The sequence below is a fragment of the Castor canadensis genome, chromosome 3 (genome assembly GCF_047511655.1).
Source record: "Castor canadensis chromosome 3, mCasCan1.hap1v2, whole genome shotgun sequence".
Classification (NCBI taxonomy): domain Eukaryota; kingdom Metazoa; phylum Chordata; class Mammalia; order Rodentia; family Castoridae; genus Castor; species Castor canadensis.
The window spans coordinates 172,604,751-172,632,046 of record NC_133388.1 but is presented as its reverse complement, the minus strand read 5'-3'; the positions used below and the strand labels follow the sequence as shown (position 1 = coordinate 172,632,046).

The 27,296-nt window shown below is 31.5% G+C and overlaps 1 protein-coding gene across 5 annotated transcripts in view; it reads left to right on the top strand.

Moving 5' to 3' along the window:
- Positions 1 to 27,296, top strand: part of Csmd3 (CUB and Sushi multiple domains 3) — a 1,205,819-nt gene that overhangs the window by 159,742 nt on the left and 1,018,781 nt on the right. For all 5 annotated transcript variants that reach the window (XM_074069089.1, XM_074069088.1, XM_074069087.1 and 2 more), the window contains exon 3: positions 22,296 to 22,408. In XM_074069089.1, coding sequence (XP_073925190.1) covers positions 22,296 to 22,408 — 113 coding nt within the window. The remainder of the gene's footprint in view (positions 1 to 22,295; positions 22,409 to 27,296) is intronic.

Below are 27,296 nucleotides of genomic sequence, written 5' to 3'. Positions count from 1 at the left end.
TGCTAATTTTATGTAGTCATTTACTAAATCTAAATTTTAAAAAGCACATATATTAAAGGATATAAGCAAAGGAACCACATTTATATCTAGATCCACTTACAAAACATACAACTCACTGATTTATTAAAATATAATGCATCCAAAGGATTATTGTTTCATAAAAGTAATCATAACTAAGGGAAGTATTCTTTCATAGTTCACATTTCATCATATTAGGATATCAAGATGTCTTGATGACATTGAGCTCATATGTTAATAATTATGTTTATCAGTGTAAAGGCACATATAATAGATTAATTCATGGCAGTCACCCAGTTTGCCTTCAGAAATACTGAATGCATTCTAATTGTATTTTTAAATTATATGTATAGAAAACCTCAACTCAATATGAATTTTTTAAAAAGCTTTCTTAAAGCTTCTTAATTTGTATTGATTTTACAAAGGGTTATAATACTAATTTGGATGAATATTGTGTATTCGTGTGTATTTAAATACACACACTTGGAAAATATAAACAATCATAAGATTTTTTTACACACATATACAATTATATAGATAGACACACTAAATATAAAGGCTTTAAAAAACAACAGGAAACCTTGTAAAAACATTGCTATCCTCAACCTATATTAAAATCAGTGCATTTTAATTATATATTTATTTTAAAATTTGCTTTTGAAAGTATTAATTTGGGGCACTACTGGAATTTTTAGCTCAAAGTCTTGTGCTTGCTAGACAGGCATTTTAACCATTTGAACCATACCCAGAATCCTTTTAAACTTTATTTTTTCACATAAGGTATTGCATGTTTGCCTGTAGCCCGAAGCAGATAATCATATCCTTGCATTTATTCCTTCTACGTAGCTCTGATTAGACATGCACTAACATACCGAGCTTGTTGGTTGAGATGTAGCCTCCCTGTCTATTTGTCTGGGTTGGCATTGAATTGCAATTCCCCCAATCTCTGTCTCCCAAGTTGCTCCTATTACAGGTGTGTGCCAACATATCTGGCCTTTTTTGTGGACTTTGAAACATGAAAATAAAATTTTAGAATCATCTTATATGCCACTTTCCTTTGTGAATAGAAGCATAAATATATAGCATTTGCTATGTATTGGTGACTCACACCTGAAATCCTAGCTACTTGAATAGCTGAGATCAGGAGGATTGTGGTTTGAGTCCAGTCTAATAGCTAGAGTGCCTCACATGCAAAGTGCTGAGTTTAAACCCCAGTTCCACCAAAGACATACATATATTTAAGTACATACACACACACACACACACACACACACACACACAGACATATACCCTTGACACTGTAACTACTGATATATTTGTATGAATCGAAAAAAACCTGTGTGAGCCAATTATAGCAATCTTACTCATTTTAAGATAACATTTTAGAATTGCAAAAGCCAAATTATTTCTTGTTGAAATGTAATCATTAGAATATAATCGGAAGAAAAAATAGTATGTAAAATAACTAACTGCCTTACTATATCTGTTGGTATGCCAATATCATATTAGTTAACTAACCTACACAATGTATAAACTTTGCACATGAATTTTCCAAATGCTGTTATACTCTCTATAAAATATATTTTAGGCATAATATGACTACATAATACACATAAGACACTAGTATAAGTGGGTCTCAACAAGTCTACTAGAAGCAATGAAACTTGCAATATATTTTTCCATCCTTATTTCACTCGTGTGACTTTCTTCCCCCTTCCTTCCAACTTCATCCCACCTATATTAGTCACATATCCATAACCATAAGAAAATACTTGAAATAATTAACTTATAACATACAATAATAAATGTTGAGATGAAGGAGAAAATAATCCACATACCTTGTTGGTGGGAATGTAAATTAGTGCAACCATTGTGGATATCAGTATGGAGGTTCATCAAAAACTGCAAATAGACTTCTATTTTATGACCTTCCCAAATAACTCTTGGACATTTTTCTGAAGGAGTGTACATCAACACTCAAGACATATACCTGCACACCATATTTATAGCAGCACTGTTCACAATAACCAAGTTAGGGAATTAGCACATATTCTCAGCAATTGAATGGATAAATAAAATGTGGAATATATGCACCATAGAGTATTAGCCATTAAAAGTAATGAAATTAATGATGATGATAATGAGATAATGGGATCAGCAACAGGAGGTGGGAGGAAAAGAGAGACTACTGGGGGATCAAAGTACTTCATAAGGAGAAGAGAGGGGAGTTAAAGAGGTTAATTTTTTCAAAGCATACTACATTAATCTATGGAATTGTCACATGAAACCTCATTGTAGCATTTATGTATCTTAATAAAAATAGTTTTAAAAACTGCTTGAGAGAGGGGGGGAGAAGGAGGGGTTGAGAGAATGGGTGAGGATGAGGGAGAGGGAGGAGGAGGGAGGGGAGAAGAATGGGGGAGAGGGAGTAGGTTTCTTTGGGCTCACAGTTTTGGAGGTTACAATTCAAGATCAGGTGGAACCAGTGCTTTAGAAGGTGTGTCAAATGGCAAAGGTGGGGGGAGGGTGCGGAAAGGGGCAGAGAGTGGAGCAAAGTGCTCACTACATTATCCAGAAAGCAAAGAGAGAGAGAGAGAGGACTGGGTGGGGTCCCACAGTCTGCCTTGAGGGCCAACCCTAACGACCTAAGGGTTTCCCATAGCCCCCAATTCCTAAATGTCCCACCATCTTGCAATAATGCCATCCTGTGGCCCAAGCCTTTAACATATGGACCTTTGGAGATAGTTATACAAATCATGGTGCCATGGTAACAGCATTCCCACGTGTGTCCATTGTTCCTTCCTTAGCTCCCAAAATATATTTTAATCATATATGAATGTATTTGTCAGCAACATAATGTTTAATATTGCTAATATTTAAGATTTATAAAATATATATCATACTATTAATCTTTTGGACTTTCTTTAGTGATTCAATATTATGTTTCTAGGAGTCATCCAGTTATGACATATTATTATAGTTCACTTATATTTATTCATGTATACAGCACATCTCAATAATAAATATAATGAACCTATTCTCTAGTACTCAGACATTTATATTGTTTTTATGTTTGCTATTGCAAGTAAGCTTTTAGGAATAATGTTGCATTCTGTAACAGAGGCAGGAGATTGTCAGGAATCTCCTGAGTGGAAAGACTGGTTCACTGTGCACAGCGGATACGATGATTCAAATTTATTTAAGTCTGTGTCATGTTGTGGCTAAGGCCAGGAAGTAAGAGGAAAGTATGTGAGCAAAACACCCTAGTAGAAAGAAAACAGAAGGAGTTAGGAGTAAATAGAACAGATGCTTAAGTCAAACATTTTGAGTTCAAAGCGGGTTGAATACTGTTGATTTGGATTTGGCACCATAGAGGACATTTGAAACTTTTATAGGAGCAAAGGATAATTGAACCAGATGGGCTCAGGAAAGAATAGGAGGAGAGAAACAGAAACTTTGAATATCAACTATTGTTAAAAGAACTTAGATATAAAGGCAGATAAAATAGGATATCATCTAGAGGGATATATGAGGACAAAAGTAATTTTAGTTACATGTATACTTATCCATATATACTGTATTTATTGGATGAACAACAATAAATCAGGTCTCAGGCTCATAACTTGTCTAGCAATGCAGTACACTTGTAAAGGCAAGTATATTGTAATATGTATTCTAAGGGAAGGCAGGGTTTTCCATGGTTACTAACATTTTGAATTTTTCAACCAGTCTTCCTTCAATTAAGGGCTCAATAGTCTCATAACGTACCTTTGAATTTATTGGCAAAAATTATCATATTCTGTGTAAATTTCTGAGCCAGACAAAAGTTAATCTTTACATTTTTTGCCTATGATACCAATTTGCTTGGCCATATTGTTTGACTTCTAAGATAGTGCAGCCTATTCTATGTTTTGGTTATGGCAGTATAATACATAAATAGCTGTACAAGACATATGTCTCATATAAGCAAAAGTAGTCAAAAAAGAGAAGAATGCTTCCTTTAATCCTACTTTTGTTAAAAATTACAAAGTACTCTCAATTAAAATTATCACTAAGAAAGTAGAACAAATCGAGGACTAAGTTTTGAGATAACTATATCCTAATTAGTTATTATATAATTAAAAACTTGAATTCTACATTTATAATTTTCATTCTACTGTTTCCTTGGATTTTACCAAACATAATCCCCAATCTCCATTGGCCTCCATTTTACTTAATCCATACTTCCTATCAAGGTCTGATTAAGACAAACACGTCTTCTTTGGAGGTTTTCTTCTAGATGATAAGAGAATATTAAAATGGTGAAGTAATGTGTTAGATGGTGGTCACTACCAGATTGTCTCTGCTCAAAAATATTTTTGATTGAAAGTTTAATAGCAACTTTTGATTATATAAATGACTTAATGTTGATATGTTTTTTCTTCTCAATTAACTTTTTGCTTAATATCGAAAGTAAAATTTTGAAAATGACAAGAATTCATACGTGAAATTTTCATGAATGTTAAGTGAATCTCATTATTATATTGATGTCTTTTTATTATAGAAAAACTTCTTTTAGTTAAAATGTTTAAGTGTTTGTAAGATATGCTTTGAGAGAGACTTAGCAGGATCCCAGAATAAAATTGTGAAGAAACACTTTCATATAAAAGCCATAGGTTCTTATTTTAGGATGTTATTCTAACTATGCTTTTTCATTTTTTTTTTTTTTTTTGTCTTTTTTGGTGCTGGGATCGAACCCAGGGCCTCACGCATGCTAGGCAAGCGCTGTACCACTGAGCTACATCCCAGCCCTACTATGCTTTTTCATTATGTTTTCTCCCATGCCATATTAAAAACTCAGTTTATTATACCACTAATATTCTCATATACTCTAATTGACTTTATTGCTTTCTATTATCTGATACTGTGCAAGTTTGTGAAGCTACTATTTAATTACTGTTCATAGGAGCATGACTTCGTCATTAATTGCACTCAAATTTGCTATATATACACACCAATTTTCATTTTGTTACACTTTATTTATTTTGTTCACTATTATATTTAAGTTATTGTGTGTTTTAATAGAAAGCAGAATATTTTAATTTTTTACAAGATTTAGGAATGATAAATGATGTTTATATGTCAATCAAGTGCATGATGAGTATAACTATATCTAACAAATTTCTGCCACAATAAATTCCTATTTTGTTTGAAAATAAAATATTTGCCATTACCAAGAATGTATATAATGTAAATATTCAAAAACTTAATATATTCATTTTTTTGATCTTGAATAGACTGGATACACTGTGAAATCTTTCTGGTTAGGAGCAGCTAGATTATCTTTGTACCTCTGATAATTAATGTTCATATGTTGTAAATATGCAATATTTGCCAAGTATTTAGGTTAGAGATGATTATTAGTTTAATGAAGCAATATTTTCATTTTCTTAGTTTATCTGAAATAAAAATATAGGCCTTTTTTGATGACTTATTGGACTAATATATATATGTATTATCTGATATGTGATTGCATGAAAAGATAGTTAAAATTTCACATTTCGGTTATCAAAGTTAATCTTCATATGTTTTATGAAGTAATTGTAACATGAAATGCCAAAGTTTTCCTCAATTTCCAAATAAAATAGTGTCAATATAATGCTGAAAGTTTATAGTGACAGTAGATGTGCAATAAGATTCTGGTCTATATATTTACCATTGAACATATATGACATTGATGTAATTACTATAGTTTTCCTTAGATGCTGAAAACTAGAAGGATCTCTATCTTTATACCTTATAAATTCCTAAAATCAGTAATCGCTATGTGCTAATTATATTTTAATATTTTGCATATTAAGTTAATGAAACCTAATTCAAAATATAAAAATATAATTAACATTTAATATAATTTTTTATCAAATATTGATATGCTTTTCTTATCATAGCATAGGACAAAAATATTTTTTAATTTTAGCACAGAGTACCACAAACATGTAGTTTCCTACTCTTATACTCCACTTTCCATAAAATTGTGTCCTCTAGGATACTATCAGAAACCGCCCAATTTCCTAGCAAGTTGTTTCCTGAGAGTTTCAAAGAATATAGAAAGATGGTTTGTGCAAGATGAGACAACTGTTTGGAACTACATGTTGGAGATGATGTTGGCTGTATTCCCAATTTGCATATACCTTATGTTTCTTATCCAAGAAGCAGATGGAAGTGAGATAATATGTCTCTACCAACTTTTCATTATTCTCTATTCTAATTGTAAAGTTTTCATGGGCAATTAGATAATATTAATTGTCTGGTTCAGGTCAATTCTACTATTATCATGGATATCCTTCCTAAAATCTGATCACACATTTACCAATGTTATCACTGAAAATAATTTATTTGAAAATTGAGATAGGCTTTATTCATTTTCTACTATTCCCATTTTACTTTCCAAGCTATGTAATTGGCCTATTTTGTGTTGTTTTTAAACTTTACTTTATATAACTATTTTCAGTGTGCCATGGAAAAGTTTTTGAGTAGAATTATTTTTGTGTTAATATCCTTTTATGAGAATACACTTTGTTCTTCAAATATCAAATGCCAAATGCCACTCTTTTCTTCATCATATCTAAATTGTGATGCTAATAGTCTATAGTAGACAGAAAATGTAATTTGGAATCAGAAAATCTGTTGAATTCTAATTCTTCTACTTAAGATAGCAAATCACTTAATCTTGCTAAACTTCATACAGTGTAGGAATATGAAAAGATCCATCTTCACAAGTGTTTTGTGGGTCAAATGTGTAAGGTATAAACTCAGTGCATAGCACAGAAAAAAGTTTTTCTTAAACATTACTGATGATAATTTAAACATCTTGGCATCCATAGCTATCCTTACTACTTATGGCATTATAATTTACTTCTTTATGTTCTTCCATAAGCCTGTTAATCAGGATTGCCCTTTATCAAGATGAATGTCAGTCACAGTATAGTTCATATGTTTTCACAGGCAAGCTTCTTAAAATAGTAGATAATAGGGGTGTTCTGTATTTTCTTTTTTCCTATTTCTTATGGTAATCATTAAATTTAATATGTTACCTCAATGAAGCTACCCAGGACAATGTGATCTTCCAATTTTCAGATCCATGTATTAGTTTTTAAACAGTCTCATTTAACTTCCACTGTCAGAATAATTTGCTTAAACTGGTCCTCTCATTAACAATTTAGCAAAACTAATTAAGAGTCCTCACAGAAGAGCAAAAAGAACATGGCTTTAATTTCTAATTTTGTCATTTACTAATGATAATGTCTTCCAACAAGAAACTTCTCTTCTTAGGCATTTGCTTTCTTCATTTTCAAAAAAGGATTATAAAAATGAAGTCATGTATATTCAAAAGGTTATGAGAGATCGAGACAAAAATTGAGAAATTCACTGATAGAAGAAACTTAACTGGTAGCACTTTATGTAATTTCATTAGTTAAAATAGTTCTGCTGAACTGACATAAAAGCTGCCAAAATCATTTTATATACATAAATATTTTAATTTGGAAACATGGCTAATTTTCTGTATCAAGGAAGTGTGATCACCCTTGTTAGCTAAGTTTACATTAACTCAGACCTGTATAAGTGGTAGTATCATATTTAATGCAGTATAGTGAGAAGCTATGTCTTGTGGCTCAGTGGATACAGTGAGTACATATGCAAACATTGTTCAGAATTAACTTAAGAATACATAGTCAAAATATTAGTTTTAATGAAAATAAATATTATATAAGGAAAAATTTATGAAGTAAACTGATTTGATTTTATGGTTAAGGTAGTACTCAGTTAACTGTAAGTATAATTTGATGTCTATTAGTTTAATTTCTTGTATTTTGTTCATTGAACATCTCTTGTGGAAAGCAATGAGAAAATCATTTTCTGTCTGTGAATAGTCACCTTCTTTAATTTATGTTGGGGGATAAAACTGGAAAAGCAGAAGGAAATTAATACAGGAATGTGTAGAGATGAAAACAAAAAGGGAAGAAGAAATAACCTGAAGTTATTTACTACAGAAAAGACATAAAGCTAGAGGACAAAAAAGGAAAGGGTTTTCCAGAGTACAAAATATATGGACTCCTCTGCTAGTGAGAGTGCCAGGCTCCATTCTATCTCTGTGGTGAGGGTGGTACTCAGCAGATATTGCAGTAATGGCAATGGAGTCTGCTTCACAGGGTCAAACCACATGGCCACTACTACAGTCATGGAAGGACAGCCGCCATCAAGACTGGGATCTTCAAACCAATGCAATCACTTTCACAGGTGCCAGAAACAAAAGAAGAAAAAGGAAGAAAAATGGGAGAGAGGGAAAGGGTGGGGGAGGGGGACAGGGTGGAGAAATGACCCAAATAATGTATGTACATGTGAATAAATAATAAAAAAAAAACTTCTCCTTATTTCTCAATTTCTGATCTTTCAATTTAGGTTTCAGATATGTCTGAGATGCTGATTAGACATTGAAGGGATCATATAAAACAGTAATCAGATACATGGGTAAGCAGGTCATATAAGATAAAATGTTTCATCTAACGGAGTACAGATGATACAAAGTTTGGAATTATATTTCTTACTAGAAATAGTGAACAACTATCCCTGTTCAACATCAAATGTAAATAACTTAAGTATTAACTCTAACTACTATTAATAAAACTATTATATTCAATGGCATGCCATTTCAAATGCTAGTCCAAAACATATTTCAAAGCATAGTATTCAGAAGCATCTTACAAATTCTCCACAAAATTATCAAATACTTTATTGTATAAATGAAGCCCATTCCTTTTTCTGTTTGTAAGAACTAATAAAAAGTTTATTATAATTCCTTATGAATTTGTCCAATAAAAATTTACAACCAGTTTTCTGTTCAAATCATGTAGTTTCTAAATATCCCCACAAATTATATAGTTTATGGACAAGTTTCTGTTTTGTATATATCCTTTTTAGAATTTTTTATCTTTTTCATATCATTTATTATTGTTTTGCAGAACATTGTGGTATTTACAAAAGTTCTTACAATATACCAAATATATCATAGTTGAATTCACCCCCTCCATTACTCTCCTTTATTCTTCCTTCTCCCATTCTTGGTAGTATCAACAGCTATCATTTTTCCATTTACGTACTTGGGCAAACAGTATTTGTACCATATGCACTCTTTTGCCATCTCCTCTGCCTCCCATTGGTACCAACTTCTCAAAGAGAACCTATTCTGACCTCTGTTTTCCTTTTTGTAAAAAAATGACACTTTTGTTTGTGTTGCCTAGCCATACATTGGTTTCCTTGTGACATTTCTATGTATATTTGTATTGTAACCCCAATTAGTTCTCTCTTAATTTGCTTATAATGATAAAGATTACATTATTGAATTCATTTCACATAATTTATCATTTACCAGAGTATTACCATATTTTGAGTATAAGTAATTTCATGAATTCTTATAATTTATTTTTAATAACATAAATTAATTGCATAAAGGGGTTTCAATGTGATGTTAATAACTTGCATATAATGTAATTTGATCAAATTCACCTCATCTATGTATCCCTTACTTAACTACCCTTTTGAACATGATTTAATATTATGCTTACAGTGTCTTCTCTTCCAGGAATCAAATAAAATATAAATTCAATTGCTTTTCCCTTTAACTCATCTCATTTTACTCTATATGATAATAAACTACTTATATTATTTCTGTGCTATTCTAGTAAAATTGTTCCCAACTTTCAGAGTTATATAGGCACCCTGAAAAATAGAAATAACTAGAATGTAAAAAATATGCAAATTCTTTTAAGGAAGATTAATTTAGCACCTTGAATTCATTTGCAGTAATAAAATATGGTAAAGAAAAGCCAATTCCTAATCTTACTGGATATTTGCTTTAAAAATGTAAATTTGTTACAACCCAAGTTGATTCATCTTTAACTGATCTTTACACTGCTTCCTGATCCCTTGGCTCATGTTGACCTCTATCATTTTAAGGTTTCTGTGTTAGTACCTCCGGAGTGGGGACATCAAAGGCTTTCATGTTGTAACACATTTGTACATGAAAGCAATGCTAGGAATCTCTCTGTATAGCTCTCCTTAACTCAACTAGCAAAAATGCTTTGTCTTTCTTATTATTGCTTATGTCTTCTCTTCAACAAAATTAGAGATAAGGGGAGAACAGGTTCTGCCTGGAAGCAAAGGGGGGGTGGGCAAGGGGGAGAAATGACCCAAACAATGTACACACATGTGAATAAATGAATAATAATAAAAAAACTCAGAAAATCTTTCTGATTGAGACTGAAAAAAATTCAGAGAAATAAACTAATTATGAAACAAAAAAATGTAAATTTGTTCAAGACATTAAATAGAAGAAACTTGAGAAATGAGACTATAAAGGTATTTCTTTTCTGTGTTATTTTCACTGTGATGCTGTCATTGATATTTGTCAGTATCTAGTTTGCTTTATATATACTTTTGTATTTTATTTGACTTGTTTTGGCATATTTATTCATTTATTCATATGTGCATACATTGGGCCATCTCTTCCCCCTAACGCCCCCCACTCTCTCCCCCTGCCTAGCTTCCAGGCAGAACCTGTTCTGCCCTTTCTCCAATTTTGTTGAAGAAAAGACATAAGCAATAATAACAAAAACAAAGCTGTTTTTTTTTAGTTTCAGATAAGAATAGCTATATAGAGATATTCTTAGCATTGCGTCCATGCACATGTGTAGTACAACCCAAATTGGTTCATCTCTACTAGAGCTCTTCACTACTTCCTGGTCACCTCCCCATAGTGACCTCTGTCAGTTTAAGATTACTATATTAGCTCCTCTACATCAAGTTTTGAGTAATCTACCTTTCCCTATTCTTCCTTAGCATGCTTTACATTTTTAATATTAGAATATCTAGTTATTTGAAACAAAATTTACTCTTTGACTCATACTTTATAAATGATTTTTGTCTCACTTTGGGTACAATGATTCCTACTTTCCCATTGTACCTTATAGTATTCAATCCACTCATGGCTATTAATAAGGGAATAAAAAATCTCAGGCTCACAGATAATTTTATTTTGCTGTTTATTTCCCAGTATAACTGTTAATTAAGAACTCTTAAAAGAGTCCTAAATTAGAAAAAGAATTACAACTATCCAATTATCCATTTATCTCACAGATAGTATTCAGTATCTTTTAATTTTTCCATATAGGGTTCACAGTTGCATTAGCTTTCCTTCTCACAAAGAATTTCATTAGTTTATTAAAGAAATGTATGATTATTAATGATTTTTCTTCAATGTAGTTAAAAATATTGTTTGAATTAATTATTACATTTTATTACTATAGTTATCTTGGAAATGCTAAATAATTGAAATATTCTTATGACTTGCTTATGTTAATCACTTCTATTTATATTAACATGTAGAAAATGAAATAATCACATATTCTATGGAAGATTCACATTTAAAGCAGATAAATAGTAGATGTGATGCAACATTTACTGCAATTTCAAATATTTCAATGTTTTATGAAAATTAAAATATATATTTGTTATAATTCATTAAAATATCATAAAACTGTCATTTCCCATGTATGTATCTCACAAGAATACCTAGCTTGCAGAAAAAATGGAACTTTAAAATACATGCAAACATTATTTCTAAAACAAAAATTAAATATTGCACTGTTATGTAATTGTATTTGAAATATTTATTTGAACTTAATCATCCTCAATATTGTGAAGTGGCAAAATTTTATGATTATTTTGTCTTGATCATATAAGAAGTTAATCTTTCAAAATAATTTACAAGAAGTAAAATGTTTCATAATAGTATAATAAGTTACTTATTATCTAATCTTTATTAGTCAGAATTTTAAATGTTTGGATATGACCTGAAATTATAGCTGTAAAATATTTTAATTGACTGAATGATTTTGCATTTGACAGATGGAAAGATAATTTGGTAACTTGATAACATTATATTCATTCACAGAGTTGTCTGAAATCACTAATTTGGTAGATAAATGACTGCACATATCTTCTATGTCACTCTAGCCTCACTTTAATATTTACTTTATATTGTATTCTAGAATAAAGATTGCAATTACAGACAGACAGGGGTAATCATCTCAAAGGGCAATGATGATACTTTTATAAAAATGTGATATAAGGCTCAATAGAGAAAACCAAAGGCTAAGTGTGTCTTATGTAACTAATTAATTGTCCTCCTTTCAAATATTTCTGCCTTGTTGCTTCGTAAACAAAATATTGATTTAAAAGAGAATCAAAAGTATTCTGGAAATAGAATTTTCTAAATTTTATATTGTTTAGATTAAATACTTGATTATCCTTATCGAAACATCTTTAAGCATTACAATCATAAAATATTATTCAAATTCAGTCACAATGTTCTGTATTATTGTGAGATGTACTACCTATACATAATACATATTTTTCATAAATCCATAAAACTCGTGAATAGCATACATAGAATCTGAAAGCATTTCACAATATTTAGTTAAAAACCATATTTTCATAATTGGTCTACATCAAAAGACAATAGATCATATATGATTATTTTATGAATTATAAAAGATATAGACTGTATATGGGAGTCTATTACTGTTTGGAAAAAAAGATAAAATTCCACACTTCTAATATATGCATGTTTTAAATGCATAAACTAAATAATACAAATTGTTTAGATTTTATGTTTTTCTAAGTCTGAGAAGTACGATATTAGTAATGAATTTCTGAGAAATAGTAGGAGCCATAAATTTTAGTTAAATTCTTACTGTGATAGACTAAATATATTGATTGAATGAGTAATTTTCAATACCAGAAAATGAAAAGTATGCATTTTTGCACTATGCTTTTCTGGTTTCATGTTTTTCCTTTCTGATCATAAACAATTTACAAAGAAACATAGTAAAATTCACATGAAAAGGTGTGTGTAATACTGACAGCTGTCTTTGAAATGAATTCAAAAGAAGGGGCAATGCTTATAGGTGAAAATCTTAAGAATTTTAAGATCTTAAAGGCACAAGTATTACTCTCAATCTGTCTCTGTGTCCTCTCTCTAACCTTCCCTCTCTCATGTTTAAAATTGAGAACTTTTATCATTGTTCTCAATCTTTGCTCTCATCTCTTTGTTGGTCACAATCTTGTCTTAAATTTACCTTAGGCAAACAACATGTGACAGGTATTTACAAATTTTACGTACAAAATAACCAAAAGGAATGCAAGGAATGCTGAACTTGGGACATTGGGGTCAACCTAGAAGAACATAATAGCATAACTTGTACTTGAAACAAGATTATATTTGGCTAAATTATTCCAGAGTTTTCTGTAACTATCAATAATCAGGAGCTTCCAGAACGAAATTCTGGTTGATGTGTAACCAACCAGATATGAGCTAATTCTTATACTTGTCACCTTTTCACAAGTGGGTAGCAATAGTAGCAAGCACTTCTGTGGTGCTTAAAAAATGTTACGTATCATTCCAAGTGACATGCTTGTATTAACTTAAGTGAGAAACAGACTTAAAGAAGGGTATGTGCCATTTTAATCTAAATTTGCCAGTGAAGGAACAAGGGAAGGGACATAATTTTGAGTGAGCCTCAGAATAGGTTTTTACTATTGTGTGACATAGAGGACCTGTAAACTATTGTGCTGAAGTTTTATAAGCTTTACCCATATAATTCCCTTAATATTAATGTGAGATCTTCCCCAACATTACCCTAATCTCACTTCTAGTTTATTAGGATAAAGTCACTTTTCCCAAATTAAATTGTTAAATGGCAAGCTAATATGTTTCCCAATTATAAGTGCTAACATAAGAGTCATTTTTTTTTGATATTTTGCTACATATGAGAGGCTCAATATTAACAATCCCTTCTGAGAAATGGTTGAGCCATAAATTGTAGTTAAAATAGTCAATTAAACATGTTTAGATGTCATAGTTAACTGCTTCCAAAAAGCCTAAGACCTTGGAAAAATATTTATTAACATGTGTATGTACAAGTCAAGGGCAATTTAAAGTAGATTTAAATGTCCAAAATTTATTTTGGACCATCACAACTTCCTTAAATTTCAAGTTTTCTCAAGGGTTCTACTACCATTGGAATTAGTCCCTGGTAGCTTAAAGATCAATGAGTCAGTGAATGAAAAAATCAAAAAGAAAAGAACATTAAGGTGGTTTGAAGAAAAAAATCATTTGAAATGATTGCTTTTTGAAGATTTCTAGTTATATGTTGCATGTTAACTTTAAGCGGGAGGCAGTGGGGAGAAATAGCCCAAACAGTATATGCACATATGAATAAATGAATAAAGGAAAAAAAAGAAACCTAAAAAAAAAGTCATTAGAAAGAATAATTTACAGAAATAAGGTGCCTCTCAGTATAGTGAGTTGAGGATAATTTCAATCTTGAGTTTTGAAAAAAATGAAAAGTTATCTCTATGGAATAGTGGTTTTATAATCTGCATCACTCAGGATTAAGAGTAATAACAAAGAAAAATTGAAATAATTCAAAGAGGACACTTTAATAACTAAAATTCTGAGCTCAAGCCTGGGACATGGAGATCAGGGAGAACCTTCATTACTTTGAGGAAATCAGGAATTTTCAGGAACTGCAAGAAAATATCAATAAAAAGCTCAATTATTTGCAGAACCAAAATTGTGATTTTGAACAAGAAATCTGGTAAGCAGAAGGGCAAACAAAAAACTTCAGTGCTAAGAATTTCAAAATCAATGAACATACCTGTGAAGAAATAATAATGGCTTAAACTTTTTATTCATAGTCTAAAAATTATGGAACTACTTTCAGTGGCAAAATCTATTAAGGAATACTGCTAGCAATGAGAGTTATTCTGGCAAGAGTAGTTCTAAGATTTAGCGATTCCTCGATAGAGTGGACAGAATACTAAAAAGCATAACTGGTTGCTTAAATTTCCATCTATATGTGTATCTTCATCCATATCTGCTCCATTCCTTATCAGTATCCATTTATGTATACTTCCCTATTGCCATATATAACCAGCACATGCTCCTAATATGATGAATTTGTTTTTCCCGTATATAAAGCTTTTTCTGGGATTATATAGTCATGCATGGCTTAATGACAGGTATATGTTCTAAGAAATCATCATTAGATAATTTTATTATTGCACAAACATCATTAATTAATAATCATAGAAACCTAGCTAGTGGTGTCGACAACAATTTAAGTGGTATGTTATAGCTTATCACTTCTGGGCTAAAATAATTCACAGCATGACCCTGTAATAACTTTTTCTTTATTTTTATTTTTGTGCTGGGTGGGAGCACATTGTGGCATTTACAAAAGTTCTTACAATATATCAAATATGTCATACTTCAATTTACCCCTTCCACTAATCTCCTTTATTCCCCCCTCCCACCATTCCTGGAATAGTTTCAACAGATATAATTTTTCCATTTACATACATGTGTTCACAGAATTTGCACTACACTCACCAATCCCCCTGGAAGGACCTGTTTTGCCCTCCTGTTCCCCAATTTTGTAACATAAAGAAAAAAAAGACATTTTTGTTTATTTAAGATAGCCACACAGGGGTTTCTTTGTGATATTTCTGTGTATATATGTATTATAAATATTGTAGGCAATTATAAGACAATAGGAAACCTGAAATCACTAGGTTATAAGAAATTTTCAGCGACATTGTAATCTTCTTGGTCTACCATCCATATATGCTGTCCACCATTGATCAAAATGTTTTGTGGCTTTGACAGAAGCTTCAGCTCATTTACTCTCAATAAATGACATAATCATTTAAATATTCCCATAGCCAACTTTTCAGTCAATATTACTACTGTAGATACCTTTGTATAAATGAATAATGTTATACTTCCTGTATCCAACATCTATAGAATACCCATGATTGATTCTCATGGACAGTCGTTACTATAAATATCAACTTGTACTGTGGTTTTCCTGATCAATTTGAAATTAAATAGTTTAAGAGTTTTCTTCAACAGAAATTTGCCTATATATCACTGCATTATTTTTAAGAATTGTTGAACTAAAGAAAATTATAAGATAGTTCACATCCCAAAACCTTGCTGTGACTAATGAGAAATCACTGAGAGACGGTTGTTGTTATAATACAATATATCTTAGCAGTAGCATGCCACAGAGTACAGAGCGACAGGTATTGGATTTTTAGACAAAGCATTAATGAATCTATCATTTAGTAACTGTTTCTTTGGTTCCAGAAAGGAACCAAAAGCTATTTAACATGATTTCTCTCATTTAACTTTTAAAAACTCCTGAAATTTCAGTAATATTACCATTTTTATTTTTAAAATAACTTCTCTCTTTCTTCTCTTCTTCATCTTTACCCAAGCTCTTCCCCCTGCTTCTCTTTTGTTTTTCTCTTATGCTATTAAAACCAATAGTATGCTGAATTTGCCTTTTGATTTAAAACTCCAGCTTCAATATGCATCACTTTTCCTGGAGAAAGTTAAAAACATTGTAATCAGCTGATAGACAGACCATATTGAAGTATATGTAAGGGTTTCTTGATTACCTTGTTAGAGACCACCTAGATCAATTCTTTCTTAATTCTCCAAGTCTTCCAGAAATAACATCGTAGAGTTAAACATAAGTAAATATGTTAAGATAATGATATAGGTATCATTCTTATCTAATGTTTTAAGTTTTTCTATCATATGAAGCTGTAATATGACATGCTCACTCTTATTAGAAAAAAATCCTTGTATGAACAACCTTTATTTAAAGAATATATGCTTTGATATTTTAAATGGCTACTTCTATCAACCTTGTAATCATTACCAAATAATATTGCAGTACTTTTTAGTCACTGATATAAAGTCATAAGCTAATTATTTAATTCTCCCAATAACTAGATACTCATGACACTATGAAATATTATTAATGTTCTCAAAGTTTGTAGGAGGAAATGAGTCAGGGATGTTTTCATCTAACAGGAGTCATGAGCCCGTCAAGTGATAGGATCACATACTATGTGTGTGTGTTTTAACACATATAATAGATGGCTCTTGATGAGTCTCTTTCCCAGTAAAACTAAAAATGTGAAAAGGTGGAGCATGAAGAGGATTAGGGAGGAGGAGAAACAGGGATTATGAATTAAAAACTATTATGTTAAAGATGAAAAACACCTAACACACTGTGTCTCCTGGTTTGATGGAGCGAATATTCCAAAACACCAGCCATACATTAGACATGGTCCATGAGAATATATTTAAAAAAAAATGAAATGTGAAAAATTGGAGGAAATGCTGTGAATTTTCCATGCAGCTACATAAATTAAAGGGAAAAGGTAATCTTTCAATCTGAATTAATGTGCATTTTCCAAAAGCTAATTTTCTGATGAGAGAAAATGATGATTGTTGCAATGGCAGAAAGCTAAGTTACTATTTAGCAAAATTAATACATTTGAATGCTTAATTAGCTACCTTTTTTTGGTTCTTAACTTTTATTACAAAATATTCTGTGAGTGAATTCTTAGTGTATGAATGTAGGAAATTCCTGATATATTTGCTTACTAATATTGTTTAATTTTCTTTTTGGGGAATATCTTTGCTAACCACTGGTACTTTTTACGTATAAAGATTTTAACAACTGTAGTTAGACAGTGGTTCCCCACTGCCTTCTAGATCTTTAACTAAATGACTTTGTGATCATGATGAAATTTTTGCCAGCCTCAACTACTTAATGTTATGTTGTTGGTAAAATAGTGTCTGTTAAATAACCCACACTCTTGTCAAGATACTCCTGTTGGTTTAGGAAGAAACAAGGATAAGTTAGAAATGCATTCTGCTTTCATGGAAGAATCATTTCTCTCATGGGAAAATCATAGTGAGAAAAGAAATGAATCAGAATCAGAAGTTATGGGTTTGTGTTGTTCTACTGACTACTTTGCTGTATAAACTTAAACAACTTACAGATCATTTCTGAGCTGATAGTTTTTCATCTGCAAGTCAGAGAAAATATGGTCGCACTCTGGAATTCTTTTCAAGTGAAGATAAAATAGCATCCATGGTGCAATGTCTTCATGTATCACTTTGAAGGAAATATAAATGGTAATGTATTAATTTAACAATATATACAGAATATTAAATTCCACCGATGTCTGAATCACTAAAAATTACTTAATGGAAAATATTATTATTCATAAAATATTATCATTTTTATATTACCTAGAAAATGTGATACTAAGTGAAATGGACATATATTTAAATATTTAAACCCACAGCTCTTTCAAAGATACGAATCGAGCTTTAGCTGAAAATAAGTTTTAGAAGTATGCAGGGGTATCCTGAAAGACACATAGACAAGATATGCATGAGGTACATGAACATTTCCCTTCATCTGAGAAGTTAATAATGTAGAGAAAAATGATTTTCTCTGAACAAGAGGCTCTACATAAACTACCTGAATTATTCTTAACAATTGAGTTTCCTTTCCATTCTTGTGATTCTTGAGATAATTCTTGATTTAATATGAAGTATTAAGATGGTATACACACTCTTCTATCACCTCAATTTGTTAATTGAGCAGGTATTTACATACTTAGGGCCTCTTGCATGGTTTATGTCATTTTCAGCCTCTGTGTTAGACAAATGAGACTCACATACTGACTTCATGAAGTTTAATGTCTAACGAGAAAGGAGAGCTTAATAAATAACCATACATACAAAGATGAAATTACAAAATGAAAGAAGTGGGATGTATATTTGCATTTATTTTCAAATCAATCAAGCAATGTCTTGCAGAGACTCTTTGTTACTGCAAATACTTGTAATGATACAATGATCATATAAACATAAGTAACACATCTTCATTTGTTGAAATTAAATACAAAATTTAACCTCTATCTACAAAATGCCACTATATGTTTGATTATTTAAACATTGCTGCAGATAAGTACCTTTTACTAAAAAGGAAAAAGTCCTCATATTGTCATTCTCTATTATCTTGGATTACTTAATCATAAAAGTATTATAAATATTATCTAAATCTTGGATTATTATAAATATCTGAGTGAGTAGGCATTCGCATGTAAAAAAATCTGTATGTTAATGTCTGCATTTGTAGTTTAAATATTTAATGTTTTGATGCAATTACTATGTTAAAGACAAGAAGAACTGGACAGGATATTTATTGGAAAACTGGACACAATAATGAAGTCCTTGTCTTAACACCTGGCTCACTGCAAACTCCATTGAGTTTAATTCCTCCTAGCATCTTGTGTGTTCTAATCTGTGGAGAGAACTGCATATTCTATGTACATAGAGTTTTTTTTAAAAGTCATAAACAAATATTATACTAGTAGGTTCTGAATCTACTCTTATCTTTGCCACAGGGGATTGTCACTAGGTTCCACAGAAATTCCATTTTCAATCACATACTAAATTAATCTTTATTTTGATACTTAAGAAATTTATATCCTTAAAGTTGAAAACAGCTCTGTATTAGTTTCCTTTTGCTGGTTCAGTAAATTCCTGCATATTTAGTTGTTTAAACAACACAAATTTATTATCTTGCTGTCTGGGTACACACAAGTTCAAAACAGATTTAACTGTTGGGAATCAGTCTTCCTGACTGATTTCTGAAGGCTGTCTTCCTTCAGAAGGTTCTGAGAAATCAGTGTTCGGTAACTTTTCCAGAGTCTCCAGTCTGTCTGTCCTTCTTTGTGGGGTGGTCCTCTTCCATATTCAGAGCCAGCAATCACATCACTCTGACTTTTCCTTTTGCTATCACATTTTCCTTTGTCTGACCCTCCTGCTTCTTTTTTTGTGATTACTTTGGACCCATCCAAGTAACCCAGCATAATTTTCCAATCTCAAGTTCTTAATTACATCTTCAAGGTTCCTTTTACCATGTAAGGTGATAAATTAAAAAACCTCATGGATCAGAGCATGGGCATGTTTTGAAAGGCTATATTCACAGCACAGCATCAAATATAAAATTATGTATGATATAGCTTGCTCTGTTTGCCAAACTGGGTGTTGCTCGGGTTTTTTTTTTTCCTTTTTAAATATTACATGGTGCAATTTTCTTTCAAAAATAAGACCATATGGTCATAGATTTCTACCTGAAAAAAAATCATGTATGATAGCCTCCTTTTGAAGTAGATAGGTTTTTCCAATATTTTTGTGTACTAAAATATGATCTGTCCTTTTACAACAATATTTCTTATTCTCTATGTAAAAATATTCTGACCACAGTGAAAAATAATTTATTTTTAGTCTTGACATTTAAGAAGTGAAGCTGAAAACCATATAGAAAATATTTTATTTAACAAATTATGACTGTGGTTTGGTAATTCCATTTCTAGGTATATTGTCAATAAAATATGCACATATGCTTACAAAACTTGTAACACATATTTATGGCCACACCTTTCATAGAAGACCCACCTAGGAAAATATGTCCAACAACAGTAGGGGGATAAATAATAAATATTCATAAAATCAAATCCTATATGGCCACGACCAATACATTCTGTATTACTATTATAATACTACAAATATATTGGTGAGTCAAAGAAACTACAGGAAGAATCATTTAAATATGGTATTTAATATTTCAAAGCTTTATATATAGGTTATGTTTTATTTCTTGGTCTGAAACAATGTTTAATTTGTGATAATTCAGCAGTCCATATACTTTTTCCTTATGTAGATTTCTGTATGAGTATTATAGCTGATTCACATATTTATAAACAAAAGAAAAAACTTGTCATATATAATCCAAGTATATTCTGGCTATAAATGACAAATCCAAAAAGGTATGGAAACAAAAAAGTTGAAAGATAAATGATGTCCCACTCCAGTTTAATTCAATGAAACATGAGGACATATTACTGTCAGATAAGATAAAGTGTAAGGTGAAATAATTCTTATAAACAGAGAGTAACATCTCATAAAGAAAAGATGTTTAAAGCATCAGGAAATATAATAATTTAAAACCAAATAATGTAGTTCCAAAACATTTTTAAGTGGATATGAATATAAGGATGAAGTTTTTAAAAAATTCACAAACTGGGAGACTTTGGCATATCCCTTTCAGAAAGTAGCAGATTTTTAAAACTACGGTCAGTTTAGAAACTATTGGAGCATAATTAATAAATTTATCCAAAAGATATATTGAACTCTATGCTTAGCTAATATTGAATGTTGATTACCACTGGCAGAATATAGTTTCCCTGAGATCGTGTGATGTTCTTTCACTTGACATAAGAATCTTTGCAGACATAAGAATCTTTGCAGATAGAATTGCGACTTGAGCTGTTTAAGAAGATATTTGAATTGCCCATTTGGGTATCATATAATTACATGAACACTTCAAAGCAGAGAGCTCTTAAGATGGAGCCAGAACAGTCAGGAGCAAAAGTATAAAAATGAAGCAAAAAAGGAGGAGAGAGATTTGAGGAATGAGAGGAACTGCCATTATTAGCTGTGATAATGAAGGAAGGGTCGTTAAATTAAGGGATGAATACAAGTCAACACTAGCATTTGAGAACAATTCTAACACAAAGGCCAGCAAGGGCACAGGGATCATAATCTTACAAATGCATGGAACTGAATTCTGGCAGCAATTTACAAGCGTTGAAGTGGAAGCTGGTATAGCACAGAGCCTCCAAAAAGCCATTCAACCCAGATGACATTTTCATTTTAGTCTTGTAAGAGTAAGCAGAATCAGCTGGGCTCTGCTTTGCCCAGACTTACATAACTGTGAGGTAATTAATGCGTGTTGTTTAAGTTGGACTAGAAATAGAAAAACTAATATATCTGTTCTGTTCTTCATAAGAAAATCAGGGACATAAGAAACATTTTAAAATATCTAATCATTTGATCCATAAAGAAAATCTAAATGAATTTCAAAGGATTTAAACTCATATTAAGAATGTTTTCTGAATATATAATGCCAATGAGATGTGCATTGATAGCAAAATATACAGTTATACCACATGCTTAATATTTTAAAAGATATACCAGTAGCTATTGACCAAAAAACAATCACAAAGTAATTTAGGAAAAGGTTTTCTTATGTACCGTGGGTTGATGTAGTTCATGTGGCAAGAGGAAAATTAAAAGCTTTAATTGTATTCTGGAGTATGGAGAAACTACTACAAAACTGTGCTATTATATATTACATAAGGTATAAGAACTTGATAACACGAATTTAATTTCTCCTTAAACTCTACTAGGCAAAATGACTATGACACTAACAATCCATTCCATTCTCTTTTAGATTAACAGGATTTCATCTACCACCACCAGTGACAAGTACCAAGTCTGTGTTCTCACTACGTCTGACCAGTGATTTTGCAGTTAGTGCTCATGGCTTTAAAGTATATTATGAAGGTAAGTGATCATACTGTAAAAAGAACACTGCTCAGTTTAGTGTAATCCAGTAAGAAATCTCCAAGTATGTCAATAGAGCATAGAATCAGCATGAAGAGAAAAACCATTCATCCAGTTGTCTCAGATCTGTCACAAGGTTCACTTCCTCATTAATTATTAATGTACAGTAAAATGCTATCACAAGTAGAGTTTAATATTTCACACCACTGTACCTTGTTATGGGAAAATCTTTCCCTTAATCTCTTAGGAGATGAGAGCAAGAAATCACTACTGAGTTAAACATTAACAAAAATAAATTAAATGTAAGAGTAAAAGGAAGTTAGACAAAATTTAGGATCCAGGCAATATGGACTCTACCTTATTTTTTCTGTGCTGTACCTCTCTACCAGAGTGAAACTAGTCATTTTTCTTCTTTTAAAATTGGAGTCAACAGAAGAAAATCCAGACAGAAGCAAGAGTTGGTATCTTCCATTGCTAAATAGCCTTTTTCATATGGATCCCTAGCCATTTAACTACAAAAAGGAAAGCCTGAAAATATCAAAAATTAAAGATTTTTTTCCTGGGAGTTCATTTAGTACAGGTTCATTTAGCATTAAAACTGACCTGAACTAATTGGAGGACTTCAGAACAGAACTCAGGGCCTCATAAATGCTAGGCAAGTGCTCTTCCATTGACCTACACCCCAACCCAGGCACAGTTATGTATTAAAATTTATGATATAAAATCCAGTATGTTTAGAGCTCACTAGAAAATAATCATATATAAAACGGAAATATTACAGTATAAATATAGCATTTTGCATCTGGGGTAATTTGTAAAACTAAACATTATTTCATCTAATGCTGTATTTCTCCTAGGAAAAAAATACCCCTTACCAAACAACTAAGTAAAAATATTTTCTCAATTTTGTAATTATGAATAATATCACATACCATAATTTTTTAAAATTTCTTTTACTCATATGTGCATACAATGTTTGGGTCATTTCTCCCCCTTTTCTCCTGCCACTCCTTTTCCCCTGCCCCTTCCCTCTCTCTCCCTATCCCCTCGCTACCAGGCAGAAACTATTTTGCCCTTATTTCTAATTTTGTTGAAGAGAGAGTATAAGCAATAATAGGAAGGACCAAGGGTCTTTGCTAGTTGAGATAAGGATAGCTATACAGGGAGTTTACTCGCATTGCTTTTCTGTACATATGTGTTACATTCTAAATTAATTCTTCTTGATCTAACCTTTTCTCTAGTTCCTGGTCTCCTTCTCCTATTGGGCTTTGTTGCTTTAAAGTTTCTGCATTAGTTCCTTTGCATTGAGGACATGAAATACTATCTTGTTTTTTTTGGGGGGGCAGGGTTCTTGCCTATCCTCATACCTTGTGTGTGTTCTCACCTCATCATGTGCTCAAAGTCCAATCCCCTTGTGTTTGCCCTTGATCTAAAGTCCGCATATGAGGGTGAACATATGATTTTTGGTCTTCTGGGCCTGGCTAACCTCGCTCAGTATGATGTTCTCCAGTTATATACCATAATTTTGAAAACAGTTTTTTATTCAAACAGTTCTGAATTCTTTTGTCTATTAGGGGAAGATGAATTCAAATGCTTATTTTCCTCCATTGTATTCACTATCTTCTAAGGTGTTCTTGCAATAGAGGAGAATTTTTTAAACCTTAGCAAATTCCACTTTATTCATTATCAGAAACCAAAAGGTTTACACCTTTAATTTTGATAATACTGAAAAAGTTAGCAATTCAGTACTTTTCTACCAGTAGCTCTTTAATATAAATTTCATATCCTTTAATCAAAATATAAAGATATTTTTAGGTTAGCTTGTTTTTTGTGAAAGTAATGAGTGTGCTGAAAATTTAATAACATGAAAGATGAATCATGATGTTGGCATGTTTCTGATTTGGCTGATGGGTTTCATGAGTTCATATTCAAAAAATATTTTCATAGTCACCAATTGTTTCTAAATAAGCAACATTACATTTTTGTGTGTCATTTCAGCAGCATGAAATGTCTGTCCATCTTTGCAGCTTCAGGAAAATGGATTCTACAATTTTCCTAACATTTTAATGTATATTTGAGATGGCCTAATTTTAAATATAGGATTCTAGGCATGCAGGTAGTACACAGGGAATGACCACAACCCTGAAGAATCTTCAGATATTGATTTGTGATATGTGTCTTTTACCATGTGTATTACTTTTTTGTTTTTGTTACTTCAATAACAAATTACCAAAAATTTAACAGCTGAAAACAACACAAAATATGTCATCTCACAGTTCTATAGGTGAAATATTCTTGTGTTCTCAGCTGTATGCTCTGCTCTGGGTCTCAAATAGTTGAAAAACAAAACAAAACAAAAAACAGTGGTCTGAGCTGTTATTAGAAACCTCTGAGGAAAACCTGCTTCCTCACTCGTTCTGTTGGCAGCTTGCTAACAGGCTCTAGTTGCTTAGGATTGTAAAAATAAAATCTTTGTTTCATTGCTGGTGATCAGCTGGTGGCAACGCATAACTCCTACAAGTGTCTTTTCTTTGTCTGTGGGCCATTTATGTCAGATCTAGTGACTACCTCATTGAATCCTGTGACACAGCAATCTTTGTGATTTACTTAAGATACATCTCTCTACTACCTTCTTCTTCTACAAATATCTCACTCTAGTTAGAAATATTTCTTGTTTTAAGGAGCCACATGTTTTATGTGGATCCACCAAAATAAAAGCAGTTAGTCCTCCAATATTAAAGTCCTCTAACTTAATTATACCTGCAATGGCAGTTTGGCTACGTAGCATGGCATATTCATACTTCTTAGAGATACATATTTTGGGGAGGGATGGGCAACATCACTTGGACTAACACATCAAGTTTATATAACAGGTTGCCATGAGAGGAGCTACACACATTTATTTACTTAACTATTGCAAAGTAACATCAAGGTCAAATAGTATATCCTGAAGTTTAGAAATCTTAAGTTGAAATTTAAAAGCCTATCACCCATGCCTCTGAATTTTGGATCGTAGTTTTTGTTCCATAATTATCCCAGACTGTAGCTGCAGATCTACCACAGCTGCAGTTACATCTACCTACTAATCTGGACCTCTTCTCAAAGTTTACAACTGTACGTTAAAAAAAATTGAGATAATTCGAATATCTAGACCTCATTTCCTTTTACTTAATCTTTCTAAATGTAACCATTTACTGATTATTGTATTCACCTTTTAAACTTACTAAGGCTTTCTCATTGGGTATTCAGATTTATGAGATGTGCATGTCAGTGATGTCATGTATTGATTATGTTCCTCAGACTCCAATACTGAGCCACATGCATGCATACTTTCTTGGTCCCATTTGTATATCCTGAATAAGACCCTGAAGTAGGGCCCTACACTATGCATCATAAAAAGAATCCCACTGATTCTTATGCCCACTAAGAATATAAGTGCTATCTTATTATCTTTGTGTCCCTGGAAGAGACAAGATCAAATCCAATCAATTATTAATACAAGATATTAAGAAAAATATTTGTTGAATCAGTATCAACAAAATATTAATGAACAAGAACATTAATGTAAATAAACTTCCTTTTCCTCATGTATAAAAACATTTTTGTTTATTATTAATGACAACATACCATTCCAAATGTATTTCTTTTTTGTTTAGTTTTTAGAAAATCTTTTTATTTGAAAATAGTTTACGTACAGAGAGTAAGAGTTGTATAAGGAATAACATTTGCCCTTTTGTCACATTTGCTTTGTAATTCTGTATGTATATGTATTACACAAACTCTTGTTTTATTTTTTGGCTTTTGAGGCAATCGCTATGTAGCCCAGAGAGGCCTCAAACTCAGAATCTTCCTGCTTCAACCTCCCAAGTGCTAGGCTTACAGGTGTGCCCATACACCATCATGCCCAGCTCCACAAATACTTTTTTTGTTAATGAATCATTTGAGAGTAACATAGCTACACTGTGGCTCTTATCCACATAAACTTGAGTAAGTATTTCATAAGAATAACGTAACTGCATAACCTCTTACACAATCACAGTAGTTATGAATGAGTAAACTTAACTTTGATGTACAGTACTTCTATCAGATTTACCATCTAGTTTCCAGTTTTTCCAAATACTCCATAATGTTCTTTATCACATTTCTTTTTCTTTCTGCTTAGGATCTAGTCTAAGATTGTGTAAACCAAATATATTTCTTTAGAAATCATTATTAGGTGTCACTTCATTGAGAGAAAACACATCAGTTTTACCTTAGGTAGTCTCAGTATTGCGGTTAATTTAACTTGTAGTAAAGGAGGTAAAGTAATACAACTTGCTGTATTTATTCACTCTCAATATTTTTTTCTCAAAGGCCCATGGGCATCTCCAGTTATAAATCAATATTCTACAAAGTAAAAAGTAATGCAGTTAAGTATTGTACCAATGTCAACTTGTTTAAAAATTTCTAAAGGTTTAATCTTGATTTCTATACTTAGTTCATGGTGGACAAGTAAGAAATTGTTCATCAAATCACTTGTTCCTTGGATAATCCTTACCTTTTCCCCCAGTATTGTTGAATTATCAAGAATGAGTTAAGTGATTCCTGCTTTTGAAAAGTATTATAGAGCAATTCACAGTACCATTTTAATTATTTTCCCATGTCTTCCAAAAAAGAATCCATCTTCTTCATATTAAATTCCATATATTACCACTTAGAAACAAAATCAATGTTAATAACTGCAATTTTACATGATTGGATTCATTGTATACATTTATATTTTTTCCTAATTAAAATTACTGATGAATTTCAAAATCTAAAATCCTTATGTTCTAGTCATAAAATATAAAGATTATTTTTAGTTTGTGTAATGTAATAACACAAAAGTATAATACATGTTCATATATAT